Source organism: Chinchilla lanigera, unplaced genomic scaffold (assembly GCF_000276665.1).
Source record: "Chinchilla lanigera isolate Chin_1 unplaced genomic scaffold, ChiLan1.0 scaffold00017, whole genome shotgun sequence".
In the NCBI taxonomy this organism is placed as follows: Eukaryota; Metazoa; Chordata; class Mammalia; order Rodentia; family Chinchillidae; genus Chinchilla; species Chinchilla lanigera.
Window position 1 is genome coordinate 11,017,786 of NW_004955418.1, and position 25,322 is coordinate 11,043,107.

A 25,322-nucleotide genomic window follows, 5' to 3' on the forward strand; every position below is an offset into this window, starting at 1 on the left:
AATTTATTCACACGTCTTATTTTGTCATTCTGCTGCAAAAAATTGCTTTTGCAGCTCAGAATATGCACTCACTCAATAACTTAATTTCCTGCAATTCTTTTCGATTTCATTTATATTGCAAAATGGTATTTTCTTTAGCCCATATGAGATTTAAAAAAGGACAGATTAGTAGAGTCATTTTAGTGTATTATTTTAAAGCAAAATGCACATTTTAAAAAAGACTAGAATTATTCTAGACCCATGAAACTAAGGGGCCTCCAGAGATTACTTTGGCCTCCTATCCTGGTACTCCAGCAAGTCGTTAATTTCTGTGGCTGATATTACCTCCCACAGCAAATTCAAAGGATGGAATCCGGCCAAAACTACACACCCTCTGGAACTGTAAGGAGACATCTGGGAAAAAGATATTCTACTTTTTCCACACTTAAACTTGTAAACCAATACATGTAATGTTTTGATTTTTTTTTTTTTACTACTTTGGTTACTTATTTTAAAGGTTAATAAAATAACCAGTGACATACAAGTAAAATTTCTGTGGCTCTATTCTAACGTAAATGAGACTACAGTTGACCAATACCGTTGGATCATTTAACCTCACGCATTTTAAGAATACCAAGAATGAACTGTTAGATTCCTTTGTTTAAATACAGGTATGTTTCTGTCGACCCTTTTCTTACCATCATTTCCAGTAATTCATAATTTTCTTGTTTACCAGAACTCTCTTTCCCTAATTTATCCCAAGACAAAGCTATTGGAAAGCTTCTTGTTTAATATAAACTGAGATTTTCTATTCTACCTCTAGCTAAAAAATTGACGCTGAATTAATATATAAACTCTTTCTTCTTTAGCAAAGGCCCTTTTAAAATCTTCCTTAATGCTTTTCTTTATCCCCTGATAACTAATAATTAAGTATTGTTGTAAGAAGCCTCTCTAGTGCATCTAAAGCATATTTTCAGGTTTGACTTTCTGTACCTTCTCTTTGGTCATGAGATGAATGGTTTAAAACTCTAGCTTCGAAGTCACCTCAGCCAATAGCTTAGAGCCAAAGTTAACACGGAAAGGTGGTTCTTTGATTCTTTTCTAACAAAATCATAAGAGACTTTACCATTCATTTTTAATCTTCTATGTTGAAGGAGTTCCCAGTGGTTTGAAATTATTTTTAATTTTTTGTGACACTGGAGTTTGAACCCAGGCCCTTCACCCAGAGCTACATACCCAGCCCTTTTATTTGGAAGAAGGTTTTACTAAATCGCTACATTGCTGAGGCTGGGCTCGAGCTATGCTCATCCTGCTTCAGCCTACCAGGGTGTTGAGAGTACAGGTGTGTACCACCACACTTTGACGCAATTTTTACTTAGTGTTAAAAAAATTCAGGGATGCTTGTAATTTTGAAATTTTTTTCAAAAAGGAAAGAAAAGTGCTACACATTATTACTATCACATGGTAGAATAAACAATAACAAACTATTGAACATACATTAGTTTACATGCATAAATCATGCTTCTGGGTATGTAATGAGCAATACCCAAAGAAAACCCCTATTTGACTACACTTAAAGATAGAGCAAGAAAGACTCTTGAGCAAAGAAATTTTCATAATCATGCTACTTTCTTTATTGAGAAAAACTGAAGAAGTCATAAATAATCCTGAAGAAGTAATATATAATACTATGTTCACTATATTATGAGGTGATATCTGAATAATTAGCACGTTCTGAAATTTATCCAAATTGATCAGTTAGGGAAGGAGAAAATGTTAGTTTGCAGTAAATGTCTACAAGAGGTCAAAATGGATTCAATTTGTTCACAAAGATAACTCTTGCTGATCATTTTGTCTGGTCCTAATAAACTCTCTTTAAATAGGGGAAAGTGGCAGGTCTTACCCAATGTGTGTGGTTTCTGTCCTTCCTTCCCCAGTGAATACACATCTTGCGGCCAGTATGTCACCAAAACTAACTTCTACTGGGTGTTCCACTGGGTAGAAAGCCTGGCGGGAAAACAAAAACTTCATTAAAATTATCAGGAAAACCTAGAACCATGTGCTTGAATAATGTGGTTTAGAGTAGTGTGGGCGGAAAGAATAAAGACAGACACATAGGAGTTAACCTTCAATCAATTCCATTCTACTTAATGACCTGAGTGACAAGATATTAAAATAAACAAGATACTGTTGGTAAATGTATTTCACAAAAATTAGAATAAATGCAATAGGAGGGAAGATTTCACCAACCGGTTTAGGTTACACTGAAAGACTTAATAGCAAATTTGGAGACTTTTAGACTCTAGAAAAATTAATAAGAACTACATAAAGATTTTGAAAAATTACCCTTGTGGGTTAATATCTTTTCCTCTCAAAATTAAATCAGATTCTACGCACCTGTGGCAACTGAGGGCTCTGGCGTCCAATGAGTGTCCACTGTCCGTTTCTGACTCTGTACCCACTGACCACCTTACCTGAACAAGCACAAATTACACAACACAGGAAGAGATTAGGAAAAAGATATTTTACCTCTTCTTTCTAAAAATAAAATCTGAATATTTTCAGAGCCCCAGATACTGAATATCTTAAAGAGAAAACCACAGTGAAACAACATAAAAATTACTTTGACTGAATACACTTCAAGTCAAGCATAACTTACATTTTATACTTAGAGCACTAGTAAGCACAGTGATAAATACTGATAATGTCAATATTGATACAATTTAAGATTCTTACCTAAATGGTGAGTGTGGACTCTATAGGCAAACACATGCATTGGGTACATTTTATAATGGCATGAAATATCAGAATTCACCACTGTGAGAAATACAAACACAGAGAAAAGTCACTATTGAACTGGAAAATGGCACCCTTGTCTGAAATCACATATAAGGTATTTATAAGATTCTAGGTGTTCGGGTTTTCTCTTTCTTTCCTTTCTTTTTAGTCAGGGTCCCATTATGTAGCTCAGATTGGTCCTGAACTCACTATGTAGCCCAGGCTGGCCTCGAATTCACAGCCATCTTCTTACCTCAGCCTCCTGAGGGCTGGGATTAGAAGCAAGTGACACCACGCCTGGCAGGGTTTTCTTATGAAACAGATACAGACTCAATACTCAGCAGATATTAAACACTTACCCAGCACCAATCACTTCACTAAGATGAATTAAGAGTCTCCTGCCTCACATCTTTATTTTACTTAAAAACAAAATAATTAGGACAAAATCAAAATATCCTTTCAGTGAAAGCACAGGTTTATTTCACTACCTTTAGCTAAAACGGTACCCAGTGGGAAAAGCTTAAATTTTTTTTTTTTTTGGAACAAAAGGTTTTTTGAAAAATTGAGCACAATCACCGACAGTCACTAGAAACAGCTCATGTTGAGAAGGAATCACTTCACAGACGTCTTTCTTTATGGTGTAACACATAGCAAGCACATAGTAGTACTCTTTCTTTTATAATGATGAATATTTCTCTTATAACTGATAAATGAAGAGCAACAAAGAGACCATACCGACCATTACCTTTAAAAGACTTCCAGTCAAGACAAACAGTATTTAATGTAACACTTACAGTGGAGGACTTTTAGATATGCTGATAATTACCATTATATGTATTTCATAGCTTTTCGTCAGCTTTGCATAATCAGCTATTTCTAGTCCTGTTTTGCGAACAGGCAAATTAGTATATCTAAGTTCAAAGATCGAATAGTGTTGGATTTACTAGCCTCTTGATTTTGAACCTTTCCATGTAGTAATTTATGGCACTTAACGTTATACAATTTTGTACTGAAAAAGTGGATGATTGATTTGAAAAATAACGTGCTCACTTACTATTTACTTTATCCAACCCACTACCTTCCTCCTGGCCTCAACCATAGCATCTCAATAAATAGACATTAACCTTATGTGAAGAAAACAATATGCAATATAATAACCACTGGTGAATTCCTACCATCCTGTCTAGTGAAACTCTTATTGTCTCTAAGGGTTTTTGTAATTATTATTTTCTTATTCTCTTTAATGTTTTAATCAATCTTCCATTCTTATATGTGGTAATCTGAGCAACTTTGTTGAAGATAACAATATGTAATATAACAACCACTGTTAATCCCTATCAGTTGGTTTGAAATCCTGTATCATTTTTAATGTCCTTGCTTTGTTTTGTTTGTATTTTGCTATTGTTGTTTTTTCTTTTTATTATTCCTTTTAAAATAAAAAAAATTTAAAAAAGGAAAATTAATAAAGCATTGGCTTAGAATAATACCAAATCCATTTTAAATTCATGGGTAATAAAAAGTTGATTTATTTTTCAGATACAAATACTGGTCATTTAAAAAGTTTATGAAACACACATTGGAAATCTATTGTCATAGATTCATTCTGAAGGTAATGGTAAATAGGAAGAGTTCATTACTCACTTTTGTTTCCCGGTGGTATAACAGTGTCAACAGACATCATAAGATACATGCCAGCAATTAAAGGCTGTCTATGAAAAAAAGTAATGATTTTCTCAATTATTTGACAAAGCCAAAGCTATTGTTATAGAAAAACAGGTTTATAAAATGTGATTGTTTTGAAAGTTAAAATGAAACACCATGGATGGGGGTTACTATATATACAGCCATACAGGTAATATTTTTGTATGTATATATATATGTAAAGGCAGACTATAAATGGTTCCGATGGTGGCTCTTTTTATGTCCACTTGGCTAGGCTATTGTCCTGGTTGTTGGCTCAAACACCAGTCTAAGTGTTGCTGGGAGGCATTTATTTAAAACGTGACTAACATTTAAACCAGACTTTCAGTAAAGCAGATTATTTTCCATGATGTGAATAAGTCTCATCTAAGTAACTGAAGGGCTTAAGAGGAAACAGTTCTCCTGAAATGAAAGAAATTCTGCCTACAGACTCCCTCTGCACCCAAGAACGCAACATGAACCACTCCTTGAATTTCCAATCAGCCTGCAGATTTTGGATTTGCGAGTCCCCTCAAAATTCCCTTTTCATCAATCTCTCTCTCTCTCCCTCTGTGTTTGTCTTTCTCTGTCTCTCTCTCTCTCTCTGTCTCTCTGCCCACATCTCCCCTTCCCCTTCCATTTCCCTCTATCTCATTAATTTGGTTTCTTTGTGAACCCTGACTAATATAGCAGTCATCACACCTGCTTGTGACATGCATCCATGTTTCTTTCCCTCCCCTCGGATGTGGATAGAAATAAGTGTAATAAATTATTTCTAACAAATAGAATATGACAAAAGGGACGCTATGTCACTTCTATGATTTGGTTTCAGGACTCTAGCTTTCGTCCTTCATACAAGGCCTCACTTGCTCATCTGCTTATTTTCTGTGATGGACCCCAGCTGTCATATTGTGAGCTGCTTTGCTAACAGCCCATGAGGAGAAAGAGAGGGAGTCGGGGCCAGAGAGATGCCCAACCAACAGGTAGGGAAGAAAGAAATGAATCACGCAACCACCACTGAGTGATCTTGGAAGTGGCTCTTCCAGCGTGCAGGCAATGTGTGAAGCCCTAGCTGAAACTGCAGGCTCTGAAATACCAGTCAGAAGCCACAGGCTTCTGGCCCAGAGCACACTGAGGTAATAAATGATCATGCATCTATGCATTAAGAAGGGCTAATTTGTTTTCCACAGTGGACAAGTAAAACAATGAATTTCCCACTTTTAATTTCTCAAAGATCTTCAGGTTGTTGCTTATCTGGGAAACCGGAGGTACTTACGGCACACGGGTGAGATGTAAGGATACACCGGAACAGTCCTTGTGGTTATCTGAAAACACACCAACACAAACCTTACATATGACAATGTGAAAGACAGTGTCACATTACGCAATTTAAATAACAATACTTTTTCAAGTGTTACTTTTGCTTTATGCTTTATACACTATGACACATACATTAATTCCTTCAGTCACCAATCCACCACTAAAAAGACTGTTCCACACAGCCTTAGGGGCTTTGGCTCACCAAAATGAGTAGTTATAGGATTTTCTGCAGATGTGCTAGTGACTAGCAAGAGCTCTCAGAAGAAAGCTTTGCTATTTTCTCTGCATTACCTAAATTGCTGAAATACCCAGAGAGGCTGGCGCACAGAATAAATTATTAGTTTCATGGGGCACCAAACAACTGGCTTTTCCACTTCATAATATCTGAAGTAATTCATAATTTGGGTTTTGAAGGCAGTGTATTACCATTTTTAGGGTCTATAAGGTCTTAGCTTTATGTATAGGAACCACCTTCTCTGTGTATAAGCCATGCTTATTCCTACCTTTCAAACAGACCCTTACTTTATTGTTTGTACCCTAACATCAGGTGAAAACCTGTGTGTATCTCTTTATCTCTGTCAACTTCTGCAGAGACCTCTTACACACTTCCCTCCATTACTCCTGTTTTGCCAAGGGAAAATAAGACACAAATTCAAAACACCCATCCAGGTGCTGGGGGTTTAGCTCAGCGGCACAGTGCCTTCCTGGCAAGCTTGAGGTCATGCGTTCGATTCCCGGTACTGGAAAAAAAACCAAAACTGAAAAAAGAAAAACCCAAAATAAAATGCCCATCCAAATTCTCTCTCTACTGAACTTAATGACTTCTACCACAGAGACCATGAACAGTAAGTCATAACTACTTGTTTCTTATATTTCTTTGTGGGTTAAATACTTTGCATTTCATATTTCATTCTAAGTAATTTTTTAAAATTAAGTTTATTGGTATATTTTAGATATACACAATCACATGCATCATATAGAATTTGTACCTGTACATGATATATTTTGATTCCTTTTCTTTCCCAATCCCCTAAAATTTTTACCCAATTATGAGTTTATTTTATATAAATACTTGCGTGCATGTATGTGCACAAGACTGATATGATTATACTGGAAACTAAGAAGTGAAATGTATTAATAAACAACAGCAGAGGGAATAAGGTTTGAACAGGTTTTCTTTTCATTCAGCTGTCATTTATGAGGAAAACAAGGGCTGCCTCTACAGAAATGTATAACAGTAGGTAACTTACAACATATGCTTTGATTTGCCTTATATAATGTTAGTACAATAAATCAGGGCTGGGGATTTAGCTCAGCGGCACAGCGCCTGCCTGGCAAGCACAAGGTTGTGAGTTTGATTCCCGGTACAGGAAAAAAAAAAAAAAAGTACCATAAATCATATTTAATACTTTGAGAATAAAATGAAAAGGACACTTTTCTGAATAATATTATGTTTGGTCTTAAAATAGTACAAAAATAAATTAAAAGACAAACATTTTATATTTAATCATTTTCTATCTTTTTAGTTGTACAAAAGGCTCTCTATCAAGTCTCATAAATCAAGCTCAGGGAAGCTATTACCATAATAATTTTAGGAAGGTTTTTCTTTCTTTTTTTTCAAGTGACTTTAAGAGAAAATAATAATAATGAATGAGAACTGCAGTCTTCTCTTAAATTTTGCCTGTGCTTTTAAATACAGAATGATAACTGAGTGTAGCTCCAGAGTTTATTAGATAAAAGCACTTTTTAAAAGAACAACCTTCCTTAAACGTCCTACGTGCAATCTAATGAACAGTCAAGTCTGTACGGCTTTCACAATGACCTTACTCAGAGTCATGTTGATATCTCCACTGAGCCAAAGAGAAAAGTATGAAGCATACCGTCCATTCATTTCAGATGAACTTCAAACTCCAGAGACGCACTGAGTTAGCTTAGTTGATGGTAGGAAACATTTTTCATATGTCTACAAAATTCATACCGATCCAACAAGCTTATTTTGAGAAAAGAGAGTCATCCATTCATCCATTACTTATAAACCAAGCAATTTCATGCAGGCAATGTGCTCTGCACTGGATTGCAGTGAAATACAGATGGGTAGATAGATAGATAGATAGATAGATTGATTGATAGATTCTGGTCTTCTGCTCTTAGGTGCTTATGATCTCTAATGGAAGGAGTCTGGCAGGAGAGACAGGGAAACACAGAACAGCAGGTATGTACATGGTGTACTCGATAAGGTAATGTGTGGTGGGCAGCTGTCTTGCTACTGTGGTCAGAGATGGACCAGATCAGACCACAGACCTGGAGGAAGTGGGCTCCACAAGACCAGGGGAAGAACATCCTGGGAGAGAGAAGAGTAATGGTCTCCAAAGCCCTGAGGATGCTTGCAGGAGAGGAGGGCCAGTGTGCAAGGAAAGGGCAGAGACAGACTGGCTGCAAACAAGAGTTCAGGCTGCCCAGAGTGGGCCTGGAGTCTGGGTTTTATTCTGTGTGCAAAGAAGCCATGCAGTGAGTGACAGGGTCAGATAAAGTACCCACAAAGCACATGACCTTTGTACCTATGCATTACTTACTAGTCAGTGAATGTCAGCGCTTGGTAGGATTTTAAAAAATTTAATTATAAATACTAGTAGAAAGCTGTGCCAAGTGGTGCCTGCCTTTAAACCCAGCCCTCAGGAGGCTGAAGGAGGAGGAACTCAGTGAGTTCAAGGCCAGCCTGCAATACATAGTGTGACCTTGTCTCAAGCAACCACTGCCACCACCAAACAGCACCAGGGGAAACTCTCTCCCGTACAGTGTACATCTACGCAAAAGGCCTGGTGAGTACTGAAATCTGTTCTCTCAGTTTTTATAGCATCTTTGCATTGAAAGAATGAGTGAATCATATTTTGATCTTTTTATATCAATTGCCTGAGTATTCTTTATCATGACTTTAAAAAATTAATTAAAAAATTAATTAAAAAATTAATAAATAGCAAGTTTCAGGTACCAAAGAAATTTATAATTAAAGCAGAAATCTATCCCCAGGTTCGCTGTAGCGGAATGTTACTAACATTATCATGGCTAGTGTAGTAGAACAGAGTATCTTTCTGTTCGAAATGTCCTTTATTAAAACTATCTAAACTGAGTAGCTTTTCCTCAAAGAAAAACACAAAAAGATTAGTGATAATAAATTCTAACTTAAAAACACTTATAATTCTCTTATCAGAGTTTCCCTAAATAAAGTCAGACATTTCTGTGTAATTGTCGTGTACTTGCTTTCTTCTCCTTAAAGAAGCTTCAAAGAGGAGTTGTAGCTTTGCTATTTATCACACTGTGAAGACATAGCACTGTTTTTTAAGACTATATATTTAATTAACTCTATGCCATATCAAATAAAAAAGTCAAAGACATCCAACAACAATAACAAACAAAAACCTCAAGGAATACTACGAGATGATGTACATTCTAGAGAAAAGTGTGAACTGCACTTAGATGCTACAATGACTTGCAGGGAAATCTCAGCTGTAGTAACTCTAAGTTTTGTTTATGAAGTATAAACCATGTATGGGACTGTGTTGGTGGATATATATAGACTTAAAGCAAAACCCTTATCTGTTTCACAAAACATTCTAGATATCAAATTATAGAGAAAGAAAACTAACAAAAATACTTTTATGACACATACTAGATAGCTTTTGAATGACGGCCAAAAGAATCTGTTCACATCAAATATATCTGGTCAATTTTACCTAGTAATTGAAAGGAATTTAAAATAGTGTGGGTGCGTGCATGTGTGTACAGATACTATGTTTTAAATTATGGGTAATGCTTTAGGTTATCCATCATTATTTAACCCTGGAGTGGTGGAATTACAATTTCATGATTTTTAAAAAGTTATTTTGTTTATGTGCAGTCTAATAGTTGAACAAAATTTTACACTTTTTCTCAAAGTACTTACAGCCATAAATGATTGGGATCTGTCCTAGTACAGCTTTCTATAGTGTGACCTGAGAGCCCAAATGCTTGCATATGCACTCAGTGATACTCCCAGTGGGAAAAGTTTGAATTCCATCCAACAAGGTGGTCTAGGGTTGTGAGGCACTTCTGGCCTACAGCTGGGCCTACAGCGGGTGTGGCTTCAGGGAGAAGCATATTTTAGCCTCAGTGTTTGGCATGAAGATCACAACCTTTTAACTTCAATGTGAGCCTTGCCACAATGATATATTATCATTTTCACAAACTCTATACCGGTCTTACTTCTGGTGAACTCGGAAACTTGAGCTGGTTTTGCATATCTCCCTGATGATTTGCAGTGTGTCCTGACTTTGCCCTTTCATTGTAACACTGTGCCTGGGCCACAAGATATGAAACCTCATAAAAACTAATCCATTTCAATTTGCTAGCTGCATATAAAATCCATCTCTGACATGTACCATAACTGAAATGGATGGTACTTAAGACTCATTACAACAAAGAAATGCAATGATATTTCTCCTGGTATTTTACCACATAAATGAAGTAATGAAATCAGAATTGAGATAGTTAGTATATAGAAAAGGAACTCAGAATATCAGGGACAGGATGAAAGAAAATAAGAGACATGAGAGGAGAAGGAATGAATGGAAAGTTAAGCTAGGGCAGAAGATCAGAAAAACTGAATCCTGTTGCTTAAAGTAAAGATGAGAATAGTAATGAGTCAACAAACTAAAATGGTCTGAAACTGTGAGACAGATTCTGTTCGAATGACAGGCAGAAATGGAAGAAAATTATTCCTGTGACTTACAATTCTATATAATTATTGTACCTGTCAAATTTGTTGGGTACAAAGTTTAGTATTATTTTAATCATACACAATTATTTGAACATAGTATAGTGCCTTATAAGTTGATAATTAGTTTTTGTTAGAAGCTCACTGAGTTCTTTTGTCTAAAACAAATGGGATTCTTAAAGTTATTAAATATTAATAGGTTAGTACTAATAATCAGTGCATGTAACAGTATCAAACTGTAGTCTGCAAATAGATAATTTAAGTAAAGGACACAGCATCAGATTGGGAGCTTAGGAAAAATTTGATAAAAGTTATTATTGTTCTTTAATTGGTATATTCCAAAAATATTAGAATATTTACTTTTAAGAAATATACTTTTGCTCTTATAAGTCCAGAATTTCTTTAATGGAAGAAACTAAAGTACATCAAAGTTCTCCAACTTATGATGCAAGAATAGAAGGAACGTGGGAAGGAACGGGGCATATCATAATGTTTAACAGAGTTTAAAAATGAAATTGTAATTTAAATTTATACTACAGATAGTGCAAAAAACAGATTCTCAGAATGATAGGAACTACATAGATAGAGAACAGAGTTATCAGCTGAAGTAAGTAAATTTTAGTAAGGTAAATGCCATATTCTGGTTCAAATGAAAGTCTCAAATTAGAGGCCACAGGACTGTGAAGAAGTTGACAGAGTATCACTTCAAGTTCTATCTTGATTTTTTTGTTTGTTTTTTTTCCGGTACCAGGAATCGAACTCACGACCTTGCGCTTGCCAGGCAGGCGCTGTGCCTCTGAGCTAAATCCCCAGCCCCTCAAGTTCTATCTTGACCAGCCCCAGAATAACCTGATTTTTTTTGGACTAGAAGCAATCAGTTCAATAGGATCCAACATTTGCAGAAAACAGAGGGAGACCATTTTTTGTTGACATTGAAATTATTGCTTCAACCTATGCTCACTTATCCTGTACATATTATCACACAAAAATCTTGACAACTTTTCTTTTAATGTAGTTCAATGTATTCTCAATTCAGTCTTCTTATTCCTAAGTAAATGATTACATTTATTGGGTTAGGCTCAAGGTGCACTGGTGAATATCTGATCTACAAGTAGATTTTATTTTGTACCTGAAATACAAGTACAAAACTGTTCTGTACTTGTATTTACAGAAAATTGAATTCAAGCCATACTTCTCTTTAATGATTGCTTTTCTTGTGTAGTAAGATAAAAAGTTTAGCCTAATGGATGTAAAGATATGGAGATGAAATTCCATTCATCAGATAGGTATCAGGAGGGTGTTATGGCTTGTATCTAGATGTCCAAAGCCTCATGCTGTCACAGATGGGGCTTTTCAGAGGTGGCTGGATCTAGAGTATATGATGCTGAGATTAAGTGTATGATTCTGGGATTAAGGTTGTGTGATTATCAAATTATTCCACTGATTGGTTTGGCATAGTTCTGGATGTGAATAATGGGAAGGCCCATCCTGGGTGTGGATGCTACCTGCCATAAGGACATGTAACATGGATAGGATATAAGGGACCGAATGGGGGCTGCTGCTGTTGCTTTCTGCTTGCTGCTTTTGCTGCCTTCTGCCTGCCATGAACTGTTTCTCTTTCTGATGCCCCTCTGTCATGCCATTCAGCTTGAAGCCAGGTGACTGTGGACTGAAACTTCTACAAACTGTGTTTTAAAATAAACCTTTCTTCCTTTAACTTTACGTGTTGGGTCTTTTGTCTCAGCAACAAGAAAAGTAACAAAGACAGAGTGATATTTCATTATGTCATTATGCTCCATTATGATGTCAGATAAATGTACTAAAAGCATTGGTAATGCTAAATACCATGGAAAAGCTGAAAGAATAGTTTTTAAACAGAAATGTAACATAACAAGTATAATAATGTCTCAGTATAATAACATCACAGCAAAAGGACAGGACTGCACTACTGGTGGCTGTGTAACAAGACTTCTCCAAAACAGTCTTAGCATGAAAGAATTGAGTACTGCCAGACACTGGGTGAGACTTGAAAACAGCATTCTATCAGAATCTAATCTTCAGCAAGATAAAAACTGGATGACCACTTCACAGAGTCCTAGCTTGCATTTTTTGAGAAATTGCTGTGCTCTGCTTAGGCAGAGATGTATAACCACAGCAAGGTACTTTATCAAATATATGGACTCATAGAATTCAGAATTAGAAAGGACCCCAGAGATGATGGAGCTCAACTCTCTTGCACTTTATAGAGAGGGACAAAGAAGCTGCAGAGATTAAGAGTCTTTGTCCAAAGTAATTCAGGCTCCTGACAACATACTTAGTTATCAAATCTAATCTGCCAGTGATAATGCTTAATAAACATATTTATAGAAACAGAGACTTTTATTTCTTATAGACTCCCGAAGCATTTTATCTGTGAAATACTCTGAAAGTGAGACAAGAGAATTAAGCAAGGAAAAATAAGTAACTAGTGATCCTTAAAGACATCCACTTAAGCAGGAAGTTCAATTCTCTTAATGGGATGTGAATGCATGGGATATGAGGTTATCCATCCCAAACTATTTAGCTTGCTTTTCTAATAATAGCTTGCAATTCCTGCTTGGATTCATAGCTAAGTAATAAAGTAAGCATGTGGAATAATGCATGATAATAACCTATTACATTTTAGATTCCAAGAAGTCTGTTGGTCTCTCCTAATTTTTCCCTCTGGAGATAAGCCCTCTTTCCTTTATTTGCTCATCTTGTCCTCGTGGCTTCCTGCTTCAATAAATGAATAGGTCAGCCACTGATTCTGAGGGAACAGATGTGTTGTTATGAACTGTATCCTGCTAATTGGAAAGATCCTTCAGAAAGACAGTCATAGAGTAGATTTCAGTTCACTACACTCTTATACAGCAAAGGCAAGGAAGAAAGCACACCCATTCCCTGCTCTCCCCAAACAGAGCTTCAGGTAATGGATTAGTTCCTTATGGACATACTTTTGAAAAACACGCCTAGAACTGTTGACAAGTCTAAGGAAAGCAAGGAAATAGCTTCATCCATAATAAAAACTTATTTTAGAAAACTTGAAAGCAAATATATGTTGTATCATCCTCCTTTGTTAGAGTGTTAAAAATGTAATTCAAAGGAGCTCTTCTCTGCTTTATCCTTTGAACACAAAGGCAAACGTGAATGAAGGATATCAGGGCAATTGCCAGTCATTCTGCAGTAATATATGTACACAGGTATTCTAATAATTATTTGGCTATAAAGCTGTCTTGATCCTTACCTTATGGTACTTTGTTCTAAATTAGCAACATTAAATTAATGGGACAGGCAATGCTTTGCTAAGACAAAATCATGGCTCCCATGGTAATCAAGAGTAAGAGATGATGTGGAGATTAATTTCCAAAGCCAGGGAAATTGTCCTCTAATTAAAATTACCTTGAAAATCCCATCTGTAGTGGATTGATAACTGGTGGTCAACTTATAACCCCCAGCTGAACTGAGTGAGTGGTGCTGGGTGTGGGAGGCCCACCTGAGGACTGTTGCCAGCAGCATAAGAGGCAGACCTGGAGAAGAAGAAGCAGGCTGTTGGGAGCTGAGAGAGGCTGTTGGGAGCTGAGAGAGACTGTGGGGAGCTGGCTTTCCGATGAACTTGGCTGTTTTCATCCTCTGAGGAGCTCGGGACCTCGCTGGCACTGAGAATGGCTTTGGTTCACTTTGGGGAGCTCTGGTCCTCACTTTGAGCATAGCTTCCTGGTTTCAGAGGGGAAGATGGTGCACTGCCAGCCTCCTGGAAAAGCTTGCTGCATTGGTTTCCCTGATGGCAACTCGGCCATCCTGATCATCGGAGGAGCTCGGGACCTCACAGTTGCCGAGGATGGCCGTGGTACCTTTGGGGGAGTTGTGGTTCTTCTGAGCATCACTTCCTGGCTCCAGTGCAGATCCCTCAGCCTGCTAGCACAGATCCTTCTTCCTGCTGGCACAGACTTTGTAGATTCCACCACTGACCTTTGGGCCTTTCCAGCAGATCCATGAAACAGGTCCGCATGAGACATTGTCATAGGTCCTGGGCCTCCAGTTGGATTCATGGAGGCATTGTTATGAGCTCTGGGTATTCAGCTCAACTCGTGTAGGACATTGTTGTGGGATCCAGGCCCTCAGCTGGATTCCTTGGTCTTAGTGTGTGGACAGATTTCCTGCACTCTTTTGTGTACTGTTCTTTGGGTGACTTATAAATAATCATATAAAGTATGTGTCCTGTATTATGTTGTTCCCCTTGCAAAATAAGCCACCACAAACCAACACACCATCAGAGAATGAAGACTAAGGTTTCTTAACAGATTTGACACAGCCATTTTCCTGGACATGGGAACAAACTGCTGTCAGCTAGGACATGTTTTGTTTTGTCTTTCTGAAAAGCTATTTCTATACAGATACGATGTACCATTGCTTTAAAAAGGTTACCTCCAAGCAAGTGAAACTCAACTGCGGAGATGTACACAGAGGCAAAGAGGAAGTAAAGTCACCCAAGGAAACAGTAGATCGGGATCTTGCCTGGTGTTCACTAGGGGCAGAGGCCTGCTGAATGGAACCCTGGTTTTATGTGAAGCTAAGACACAGCTCCTTTGTTGGATTTTTGGTACTATCTGGGTTATAAATGCATATCTAAAATGTTGATCATTCTAATTAACCCAAAATGGACATACTAACATTTTTAAGGCTTTATCGAGAGTTTCTTCAGAAGATAATCAGAGTCACCAAATTTTTCCTGAAGAATTTCTAGATTCCTGAAAGCATATTCTCGAAGTATTAGTACTCTCCAGTTACAGAAGCATCAAGATAAAATAATCCCCATTCATAAAGCCCCAGCACCTTAAGCTGTTACAGCCAATGTGTGCCTACTCAGCAAAATATGACTGAAACAGGGTGCTGTTAACATGCTACAAACTACACAGAGCTTTTCCTGGAGGCTGCTGGAAGCTGGCTTAGCAGACAAGCTTCAGTGTTAAATAAACCAGCACTATGAAAAAAAAAATCTTCAAAAAAAAGAATTCCTTTTGAAGCTGGCACTGCTGCGAGTTAGCTTCTTTTGATTTTGTATTCACTGCTACGGGACTAGAAATTATGAGCTTCCATTTGCCCTGTGGCAGGGAAGAGAAAATGCATTTATCCATCCCGCAGGAAGACAACTTTCACAAGTGATGGCCTGCGCCATTCCCAAAAGAGATCAAATGGGAGCCAGGCAGGATCGCTACCTCGCTGTACAATCACTCTGGGAAGAAGATGTTAAGGCGTGACTGAAGCCAGAGCACTCTCAGCCATTTCCATCCTTTATAAACACAAATAACAAAAAGAATCTACAGCAGCACTTACAACTTACACTATTTCTTCTCTCAGAATGAGGAGCCTGCTCCAAAATCATCCAAGGGAGAATAATTAAAAGATAACACCCACTAAGCCTAGGCAAATACAATATTACAAAAGATACGGCACAGTGTTTGAAAATTCTCGGTCTTTAAACACTGTATATCTACATACAGAAAGGCAGACAATTCAGAAGGTTCAGCTCCTGGAAGTATTAAAAAAACTAACACAGCAAGGTAATCAGCATGCAAACTAAGAAAAAAGTCCCCTACTTTGATCCACTTCTGGAACCATGAAGTTTTACATTTTTATATTTGTGTATATACCATATTTAAACACTTCTTTGTCTTCAAAGAGTTCTCTCTTGGCTAAAACTAGACATTTAACTAGCCTGTCTAATAGCTTCTTGGGTTTGGTTGGATAGTCTTAAATATTATACTTGGTTAATAAGAAATCCATATTTATTTCTCATTTCTCTCAGTCAGAAGTTCTAATAATCATTTTTATATTTTTTTTTTTTTAAATGGTGATCTAAATTTCCTTTTGGATTTTTGCAACTACTGTCTGCTCTTCTCACCAAGATCAGAATATCTGCAAGTGTAGGAACTAGGAAAAACATAGCAAATAAAATAAATTATGAATCAAAAAGAGACATTAAGAGTTTGAAACAAAGAAATCCTTTTAAATACAATTTGGTATATAAAGCTAGAAACATTTTTCATATAAAATGCTCTATTTAAAATTTTTGAATAGGCTAGATTATTTTAAATAACTTTTGTCTAATTTAAACCTCTAAATTCTTGTGAATGAAAAACAAAGAGAGGGTAATAGTAAGATCACCCCGTTTTGTTTAGAAAATAAGTTTTTATTTTGCAGAAGCTGTAATTTAATTGGAATTTTATTTTAAATGCTCAAACTAAAATTCGTGGTTCCATTTTAAATTCAATGATCTTTATCAGTTTAAAATACCATTCTGTATTGTTTTGGTCCTTTGGTGAAAAATTAATCCCAAACATTTCATTTACATAGTCACACAATCCTTGGTATTAATTAGAGTGTATTAAGTAATACACTTTGTGCACTATAGCCCATATATTCCATTTAGCATCAATTTGCAGTCATTCGGTATGTTTATGTTGCAATGTGGCATGACGATTAATGAAGTGGAATGAAGCATTTCTGGGTTACAGGAAATATACAAATGCTAAGTATTGTTACTACATTAATGGAAAAATATTGAACCTCTCACTGTCCCACATTACTTAAAAATTTCCTTATATGTTGAGTCTTTATATCATAAAATAAAGTACCAGTGTAGAAAGCTCTGTGGTTACTAAGAGATTTTACTCTACTTTCAGTTACTAATAAGGGGTATACCACCCCTAATTTGTGAAGCAATAGTGAAAAATAACCTGTAAACCAGGGGGCTAGGACAGTATGAGGTAGGAGAAGTGGCCCTGCAAGAAGAAAGACTCTTCAAAGTTTTCCAAGATGGACAAAAAAGGGATTAATATGCAAGAGAAGAAGAAAATATGGCGAGTGAATGATTTTCAAAGTGGGGAAGAGGACAGCAGTGTTCCCCTCGGGAGAAATAGGGCGGTTCCAGGTGTCACTTTCACTTGCCCATTTCTTGTTTGGGTCTTTAAATTTAGGTAGTTAATTTTTTAAATTTCTTGTATTTTCTAAGTATTAGTCCTCTGCTGAGGAATAGCTGGCAATTTTTCCCCCATTTTATAGGCATCTCTTTACTAATTGATTCCTTTGTTGTGCAGTAGATTTTCAATTTGATGTAATCCCATTTGTTGCTTCTCATTGTTATTTCTAGTGCAGTTGGGTTATGTTTAAAAAATCACTTCCCATATCTACGAATTCAAGTGTTTACCTATTTTGTCTTTCAGTCAGTCCATCGTTTCTGTTTTTTTTTTGTTGTTGTTTTTCTCTGGTACCGGGAACCGAACTCACGACCTTGCGCTTGCCAGGCAGGCGCTTTTGCCGCTGAGCTAAATCCCCAGCCCCCTATCATTTCTGTTTTAATGTTTAGATCTTTTATCCACTTTGATTTCAGTTTAGTGCATGGTAAGAGATGTGGATCACACTTCAGTCTTCTACAAATGGATATCCATTTTTCCCAGCACCACTGCTGAATAGGCTGACTTTCCTCCAACATATGCTTTTGGACCCTTTGTCAAAGTTCAAATAGCTGATTTGTATGGAGATATTTTTGTACCCTCTATTCTGTTCCACAGATTCATGTGTCTGTTTTTGTGCCCACACCATACTGTTTCTATCACTGTTGCTTTTTAGTATAGTTTGAATTCAGGTGATTCTATCTTATAGAAGGAATAGCAATCATTAAGAAATCAAAGAATAACAAATGTTGCCATTGCTTCTGTGAAACAGAAACATTTTCCCTACATTATTGGTGGGAATGCAAACTACTAAAACTATTATGGCTATCAGTATGGACACTGCTTGAAGAAATAAAAGTAAGAACTCCACACAATCCAGCAACTTCCCTTCTATGTACATTCACCAAAGAGCTAAAGACATCATACTTCAGCAACACATGCATGCCAATGCACATAGCATGACAATTCATCATCACTAAATCCTGGAAGCAGCCAATATATCCATCAACTGACAAATGGATAAAAAACAGTCTATCTATAGGTAACAGAATACTACTCAGCTATATAAAAGCTGAACTCAAAACATTTTTAGGAAAATAGATGCACCTGGAAAATATGAGGCTGAGTGAATTAAATTAAGCACACACTTAAATGCCATATACTATCTTTCATTTGGTTAAGGAAAAGTATAAGCACAAAGCAAAAATAAGGATGGCTAGAAGGAAATAAGATGATAGATCTCCCACAAATAAAAAAGGTTCAGGAGACCAAGCTGGAGAGGAAAGGGGGAGGGGGAGGGGAAGTAACAGAGTTAAGATATGCCATGTGCAGAAACCCAGTAACCTCAATGACTGCAAACATTGTGTGTCATAAACGAGCTGAGAATAATAACAACAAGAATGAAAATGGGGAAAGGGATTTACAGGCAGAGGTAAGAGGTAAGTGGGAAAGGGAATTAATGTAAAAAGAGATCAGCTGGATTATGTCCATGTACCCACTCCCCAAGATGAATGTAAATTTCACGCACTGCAAACATGTGCTAATAAAAAAATAAAATAGTATAATACTAAAAGAAAATAATAAAGAGTTCATCAGAAAAAATGTTACGTGTCTGGTGGTCTGAGCAACCGATTTGAAGGTGACAACATGCAATGGAATTACAATGGTGAACTTCTACCATCTTGTCTAGTGAAACTCTCTATTATCTACTGTTTTATTGAAGAATTATTTTCTTATTCCTTATAATGGTTTCAGCAATCTTTCATTCTTATATCTGGTAATCTGAGCAATGTAGTTGAGGATAGCAATATGTAATGTAACAACGACTGCTGATTCATATTATTTTGTCTTGAGACTCTGTATCACTTTGAATGTTTCTGCTTTGATGTATTTATGTTTGTGATACTGGTATGCTGCTACTGTTCTATTTCTTTGTTTGTTTCTCATTTACTACTCTCTTTAAAATAATAAAAAAAGAAAACTTTGGAAAGAAGAGCAATAAATGGGTACAAGTTCTAAAAAAAAATGTAACATAAAAGGAACAAGCAGGAGGGAAACAGAATGTGCAAATCCTACTTTTCTCTATGGACTTCCTTCTTTCCCAGAACTTGTATGATGTCATAAAGGACATTTCATGGCCATGAGGGAAGCATTGAGGACAGTGGGTGGCTGGAAGCCTGATGAACCACAGGCCACTGTGGGTTTGTTTCCAGAGCTCTCAACCAGATCTCTCTGAAGCTGAACTTTACCCTCTAAATTTTGTGAGCTGGTTGACAAGTGACTTATTTCTCCTCTAAATTTCCTTTAGTTAAAAATGAAGTGCTATTGGATATTAATTATTTGATGACTACTGTTTTCAGGCTTTGACCAATTTGAATAAAGGAGTTAATAATTACATGTGATTTTTAAAAATAAAGATAGATACAATGAAATAAATGAAGGTAAAGCATAAAGCTTTTTCAAAAAACAGAAAAATGAGAAATCTGACAAACTATATTGTATGCAGGAAAGTCCTCCCTCCAAAAAAAAAAAAAAAAAAAAAAAACTTAAGCTAAGTACTATATTGTTCTATTTTGAATTGCTGTTCTTTTTAAATTCCACATTTTAAAGGATTAAAGAACATTCTGAATATATTCTTTAAAAAATAAATGATAACTGTAGTGCTGTATGTGTCATCTCATAGCTAAATGAATGAAACATAGTTCCTACTGGTTAATGGCCATATTTAGATGGTAAAATAAACAGGTGCCCAATGGAATGAATGGGATGAATAAGGATCACTGAACCTTCCATACTGAAAATGAATAACAGGTTTGAGATGCAAGAAGCCAGAGAATCAGGAGCTCACATTTATATAAAGAGACTGACAAGAGCAAAAATTACTGCAGGATAATGGGCTTCCTTTGGATCACTTATGAGGTACTGAAGAGTCTTAAAATCATTCATATGACTCACAGCCAGCAGTCTGTGTACAATGACATTCAGAGAAAAACATGAAGCACATCCGATTATAATTCTTATGAAATCAGTGGGATTATCAAGCAACCTGCTTTGGAAATACCCGTCCATGACGAAGGAAGTAAATTACTTCATAAATGAGAATGAAAAAGCACAAAAGAGATGAGGAAAAGCAATCTGATCCTTATTCATATTCAATCTATTGTACAAGAGTTTATTCCTCTCGGTAATTATGGCTCAAGAGACTTTAAATATATTGACTTGATTTTGTGCTTGTTTATATAGTTAGGGCACGAACTTTGGTGCATATACAAAAACCAGAAATCCAGCAAAAAATAAATTCTTTCAGTTTTAATAGCATTGGATTCGTAGCTGTACTACCTTAGACAAGTCAGGTAACCTTTCCGAGCACTGCTTTTGATTTCTGTAAAATGGAGGGCATAGGTTTCATATCCTCTTCTAGTTATTTTTCTCCTTTTATAAAGTGGAACTGTCTGTTCTCAGACTCTGTTTTTAAAAACAAGTGATTTAAAACAAATTAGTACACACCACACAAGACCTACTGATCTGACTCCTTCCTGGTGTCCCAGTCTCCACTTTGACAACATGTCCTTCTCAGCCACGGGTCAACCTCTTCTCTTTATCTGAAAACGCTGAGGACATGGAACTTTGGGCAGCTAGAATGTCACCTTCTAGCCAATCATTTCTCTCTCAGAGCTGGTCTCACGGCCTTCCTTTTCTCTCTCTCACTGCCTAGTCTCAGACATTGCACGTATGTCCCTCAAAAATCAAAAAGTGGAGGGAAATATGTATTTTGAACAATCATTCAAACAGGCTTAAGTGTAAAGAAGGGACATTTATGCTTTGCTATGTGGGGAAAGGGAACAACATAAATGCATTGTAAGTGTCTTTTATTACAGAATTTTAAAACCTAATTTTGGGCATAAGAATAAAAGTAAGCTTTCCTTCAAACTTCTAAGTAAAAGAAAGTATGAGAATAACCAGACGGTAATTAAATTCATTTTCTTCTTTCAAAGCTCTCTTTTTCTTAAGAGAATTGAGATTTAATCAAACTTATTTTGGTAAACGCAATTTATTCTGCTCACGTCACGATCCCCAGAAGATTGCCCTGACACATCTGTAACAGAGGGAAAAATGTTGCAATGACTTCAGTCCTTTACTAGGAATACCTGAGCGCCAATAGTCAAAGATCATTTTGATAAAAATCAACTGAAGACCTTGCCAACACTTCAGAATATGGGTACAGTACTGTGATGGTAACACAGAATCTCCCTGAAAAAGATATGCACATGTGCATATATACAGACTTATAGTTTTGGTTAACAAAAACACACAGCATACAATTTGTTAAAAAGTGATAAAATCCATAATGGTCTATATTATGAAATCTGTACAAGCAGTTGAACTGCATAGAATAGTTTCCTTGGGCTTTGTTGAACTTCTCCATCCTGTATTGTTGTAAATGGCCAGTTTGTTGGTTCAGACCAAAATGTTTGTTTGTATTTTTGTTTATTGAAATAACAGAAGTATATGTTAAAGCTGCACCAGCTCAGTAGTGATGTCAGCATCATCTTTCCTGTTTTGGATAAGGGAATACTGAAAGGATATTTCCTCAATTTTTTGGGTCATCCAACCTTCACCGTACACAAGCAAGTTGATGTGAAGCATGTGAATGATTTTAGGGCTAGTAAGTACCTCTTAAAGGATGCAAACGAAGTCCATTATTTATTTCAATCTAGACAACTAACAGAACAAGCCACCAAAGTCTGACTAGCAGAAGTTGTCAGCTTCCACTGGTGTAAAGTTTTACAACGTGGCCAATTTCAGGCCATCCACGTGATATCACTGAACACCATGTTCTGAAGAAATCTTGTGCAGTCACACAACATTTTGTAGTATTTCTATCACACAGACAAAACAGCTGTAAATCACCTCAAGAGCATGGGTAAGAGTAACATGTTAAATAATTAGGAGATAACTGTTTTAGCGTTTATTGCCTTTTAAAAATGAAGGCTGCATTTAACGACCAATGCACAAAAATACCTGAAGGTCACCAGTTGGCTTTTGTAGCCTACATGAGACAACTCCAGACCATGACTGCCTCCACCCTACCTTCGGTGCATCTCATACAGCAGCAGTTCTAGTCTGAAACAGAAATTTTCATTTGGAGCCAGGGAAAATCTGAATTTGGACTTGGATTAGCTTGTCAGAAATCTTGATCTAGACTACATACTTCTGATGTGATTCTGTTAAGAGCTTTCAATTTATTTTAAGCCTTTTAATGAAACATTGAGAAATTCCTTTGTTTTTCAAAAAAAGAAAAAAGAAAACCTGCCAAAATCTATCTAGTGCAGATAAAGATATGAGGCTTGCTCACTCACTGTGAACTGTAAAGTGTAAAAAATGTTTTCTGGGTAATTTGGTAGAATCGGTTAAGGTTTAAACACTCCATGACCCCAAAATCCTATTTCTAGATATTTACCGTGCAGTAGCAACACATGGTTATTTAGATGTTTTTTAATATTAAAGTTTACTGCCCCATTGATTGTAGTAGCAAAAAACTCAGAACTTAAAGCAACTTTAATAGCAAACAGGGTAGATAAAATTATAGCATATCCACATGACAGAATATCAGGCAGCCATTATAAATAATGGAAGAACTTCACATGCACTTTCTTAGAAATATGCCCAGGGTGCACTGTTAAATGGAAAAACGGATTGAGATCATAGTGACTATGATCTGACTTTTATCCAAAAAAGGGGGAAAGCCCACAAACATATACATGTCTATGGCTTCTGTATGTGTAGAAATACTAAGATAAGCATATGAAAAGTTGACAGGGAAAAATAGTACATAGATGAGGGTTGAGGTGCAGATGTGTTAGTGGAGAAAAGACAGGGGATTGAAGAGGGTTTTGTAGATTTGCTTCCTCAGAAGTAGAGGTATTGTGAGAAAGTAGAGGTTTCTACTTTTCACTATTTTTCTGTACTTCCCAAAAGATCCAAAAACAATGTTCAAGACAGAAGATTCTTTTAATGGGAAAATGTGCAGATATATTGAGACTCCTCCAGTCTTAATGTTTTAACTAATAACTATTACTAAATAAGTTTTTCTTGTCCTACTTCTGGAAATCTCCTTTTCTGAAATCTGCAGTGCTCTGCAGGCCTTAAGTTGTTTTTCTCATAAAGTTTGGCAGGAAAATCTCACCTAAACAGATGTGACACAATTTTTGTGGTTTCAAATCCCTTTTATTACCAATATTGCAACATTCTGTTGTAGGAATATGAGTTAATTTAATTAAGGATGGTGCCCCAGATGCCTGAAGATGAACACACAATACACGCACTTACAGGAATGTCAGAAGTTCTTAATTCCAAACCACATGTGGCTCAAAAATGTTTGCATAAAGGTTTGCGGTCCTCTATCCAAGGAATGTTAGAAAAGTCAGAGGCGGTAGTTATGGTGGGGAGACAGGAGACCTGGCAGGTAGCCTGAGGGCCACCACCTTGGCAGAGAAGAGGGAAGCTAAAAACAATGCTCCCTTCCTAGAACCACGTTCCTGTATCAACTGGGCATGAGGCTTGTGTAGGCAGGGCCACTGGCCCTGGAACAGAGAACCTGGAAGCATGTACACTTCTGAACAGTGCGTGTTGTGGAAGCGGCCTGGGATCATTGGGTTCTGCGCAGACAAAGCAGCCAGAGTGCTAGGAAAATACCATCTCTGTTTCCCTTTCAGTGTAAACACACAATAGCTTTCAGGCATCCTGGGATGGGGAAGAATTAATAACAACTCTTTCCTAGTATTTGCAATTTCAAAGAAGATTCTTAAATGTGGGAAGTAATATAAAATGGTCTGAAATACATGGGTTTGAATGCTCTAATGCACAGTAATACTCCGTGGAGAAGGGATTAGATGCAGCCGTGGTATAGCCCGCTGGAAACCATGCTACAGCAATCTGCTTGTGCAGATTTAGGGAAGACTGCAGAGGCAGCAATGGGGAGTAATCCTTGATTCAGATTCCCACTAACTTTGCAGCCAGGTTTCAGGGAATCAGGAGCACTCCACTCCTTCCCCTGAAGTCAGGATAGTCTGCTTCACACTGCATTTCAAAAAGTTTAAGTGCAGCTGCCCTGCCACTGATCTCTGCATTGTCTTGTTCAGAACTGCATTAGTAAGGGATTTTTCCTGGACTCACAACTTCAAAGCTTTTTCCAATAGCTTCCTGGCAGTAGCCTTGTAAGAGGCAGAAATGTAGCTGGAACCACAGTGGAATTAGAATTCCTCTGAAGTTCTCGGTCTCCCTTCCTAGGGCCATTGTGTTTTCACTCCTACCTTCTCGCTTTACTACTTCATTTGTGGCAAGATACAAACCTCTTGTGTGTGTAGGAATGAGCATGCCTGCACAGATGTATGCCCTGTGTCCAGGAACACCAGTGTCTCTGGAACTAAAAACTAAGCAGAAGGCTCACCTACCTGGACCAGAGCCAGGATTAAATGAAGCAGGAAATCAAGTCTGAAGGTCACCAAGGCCAGGCACTAGTGTTCCCATGACTTTATGCAAAGGGTTTTCCATAAGGGCTTCAAGTCAGTTTTCATCTAAATTTACACACACACACACACACACACCCCAAATGAAACTTAGCTATCTAGATTCCAAATTTAAAGCACCACTTTAGAACATGGAAAAAGGGTGCCTCTATAAGAAATCAATCTGGCCGGGTGTGGTAGTGAATGCCTTAATCCCAGCACTCTAGAGGATGAGGCAGAAGGATTGCTGTAAATTCGAGACCAGCCTGGGCAACAAAGTGAGCTCAAGGCCAGCCTGAACTGCATAGTGAGACCCTGTCTCAAAAAGACAAA

General features: G+C 37.0%; 1 protein-coding gene across 1 annotated transcript in view; it reads right to left on the bottom strand.

The window, feature by feature from the left end:
- The window catches only part of Pam (peptidylglycine alpha-amidating monooxygenase), a gene marked incomplete at its 5' end in the record, with an annotated part of 154,625 nt that overhangs the window by 64,742 nt on the left and 64,561 nt on the right, over positions 1 to 25,322 (bottom strand). The window contains 5 exon segments of the mRNA XM_013512971.1: positions 1,883 to 1,986; positions 2,377 to 2,453; positions 2,716 to 2,796; positions 4,399 to 4,466; positions 5,714 to 5,762. Of these exon segments, the coding sequence (XP_013368425.1) occupies positions 1,883 to 1,986; positions 2,377 to 2,453; positions 2,716 to 2,796; positions 4,399 to 4,466; positions 5,714 to 5,762 (379 nt within the window).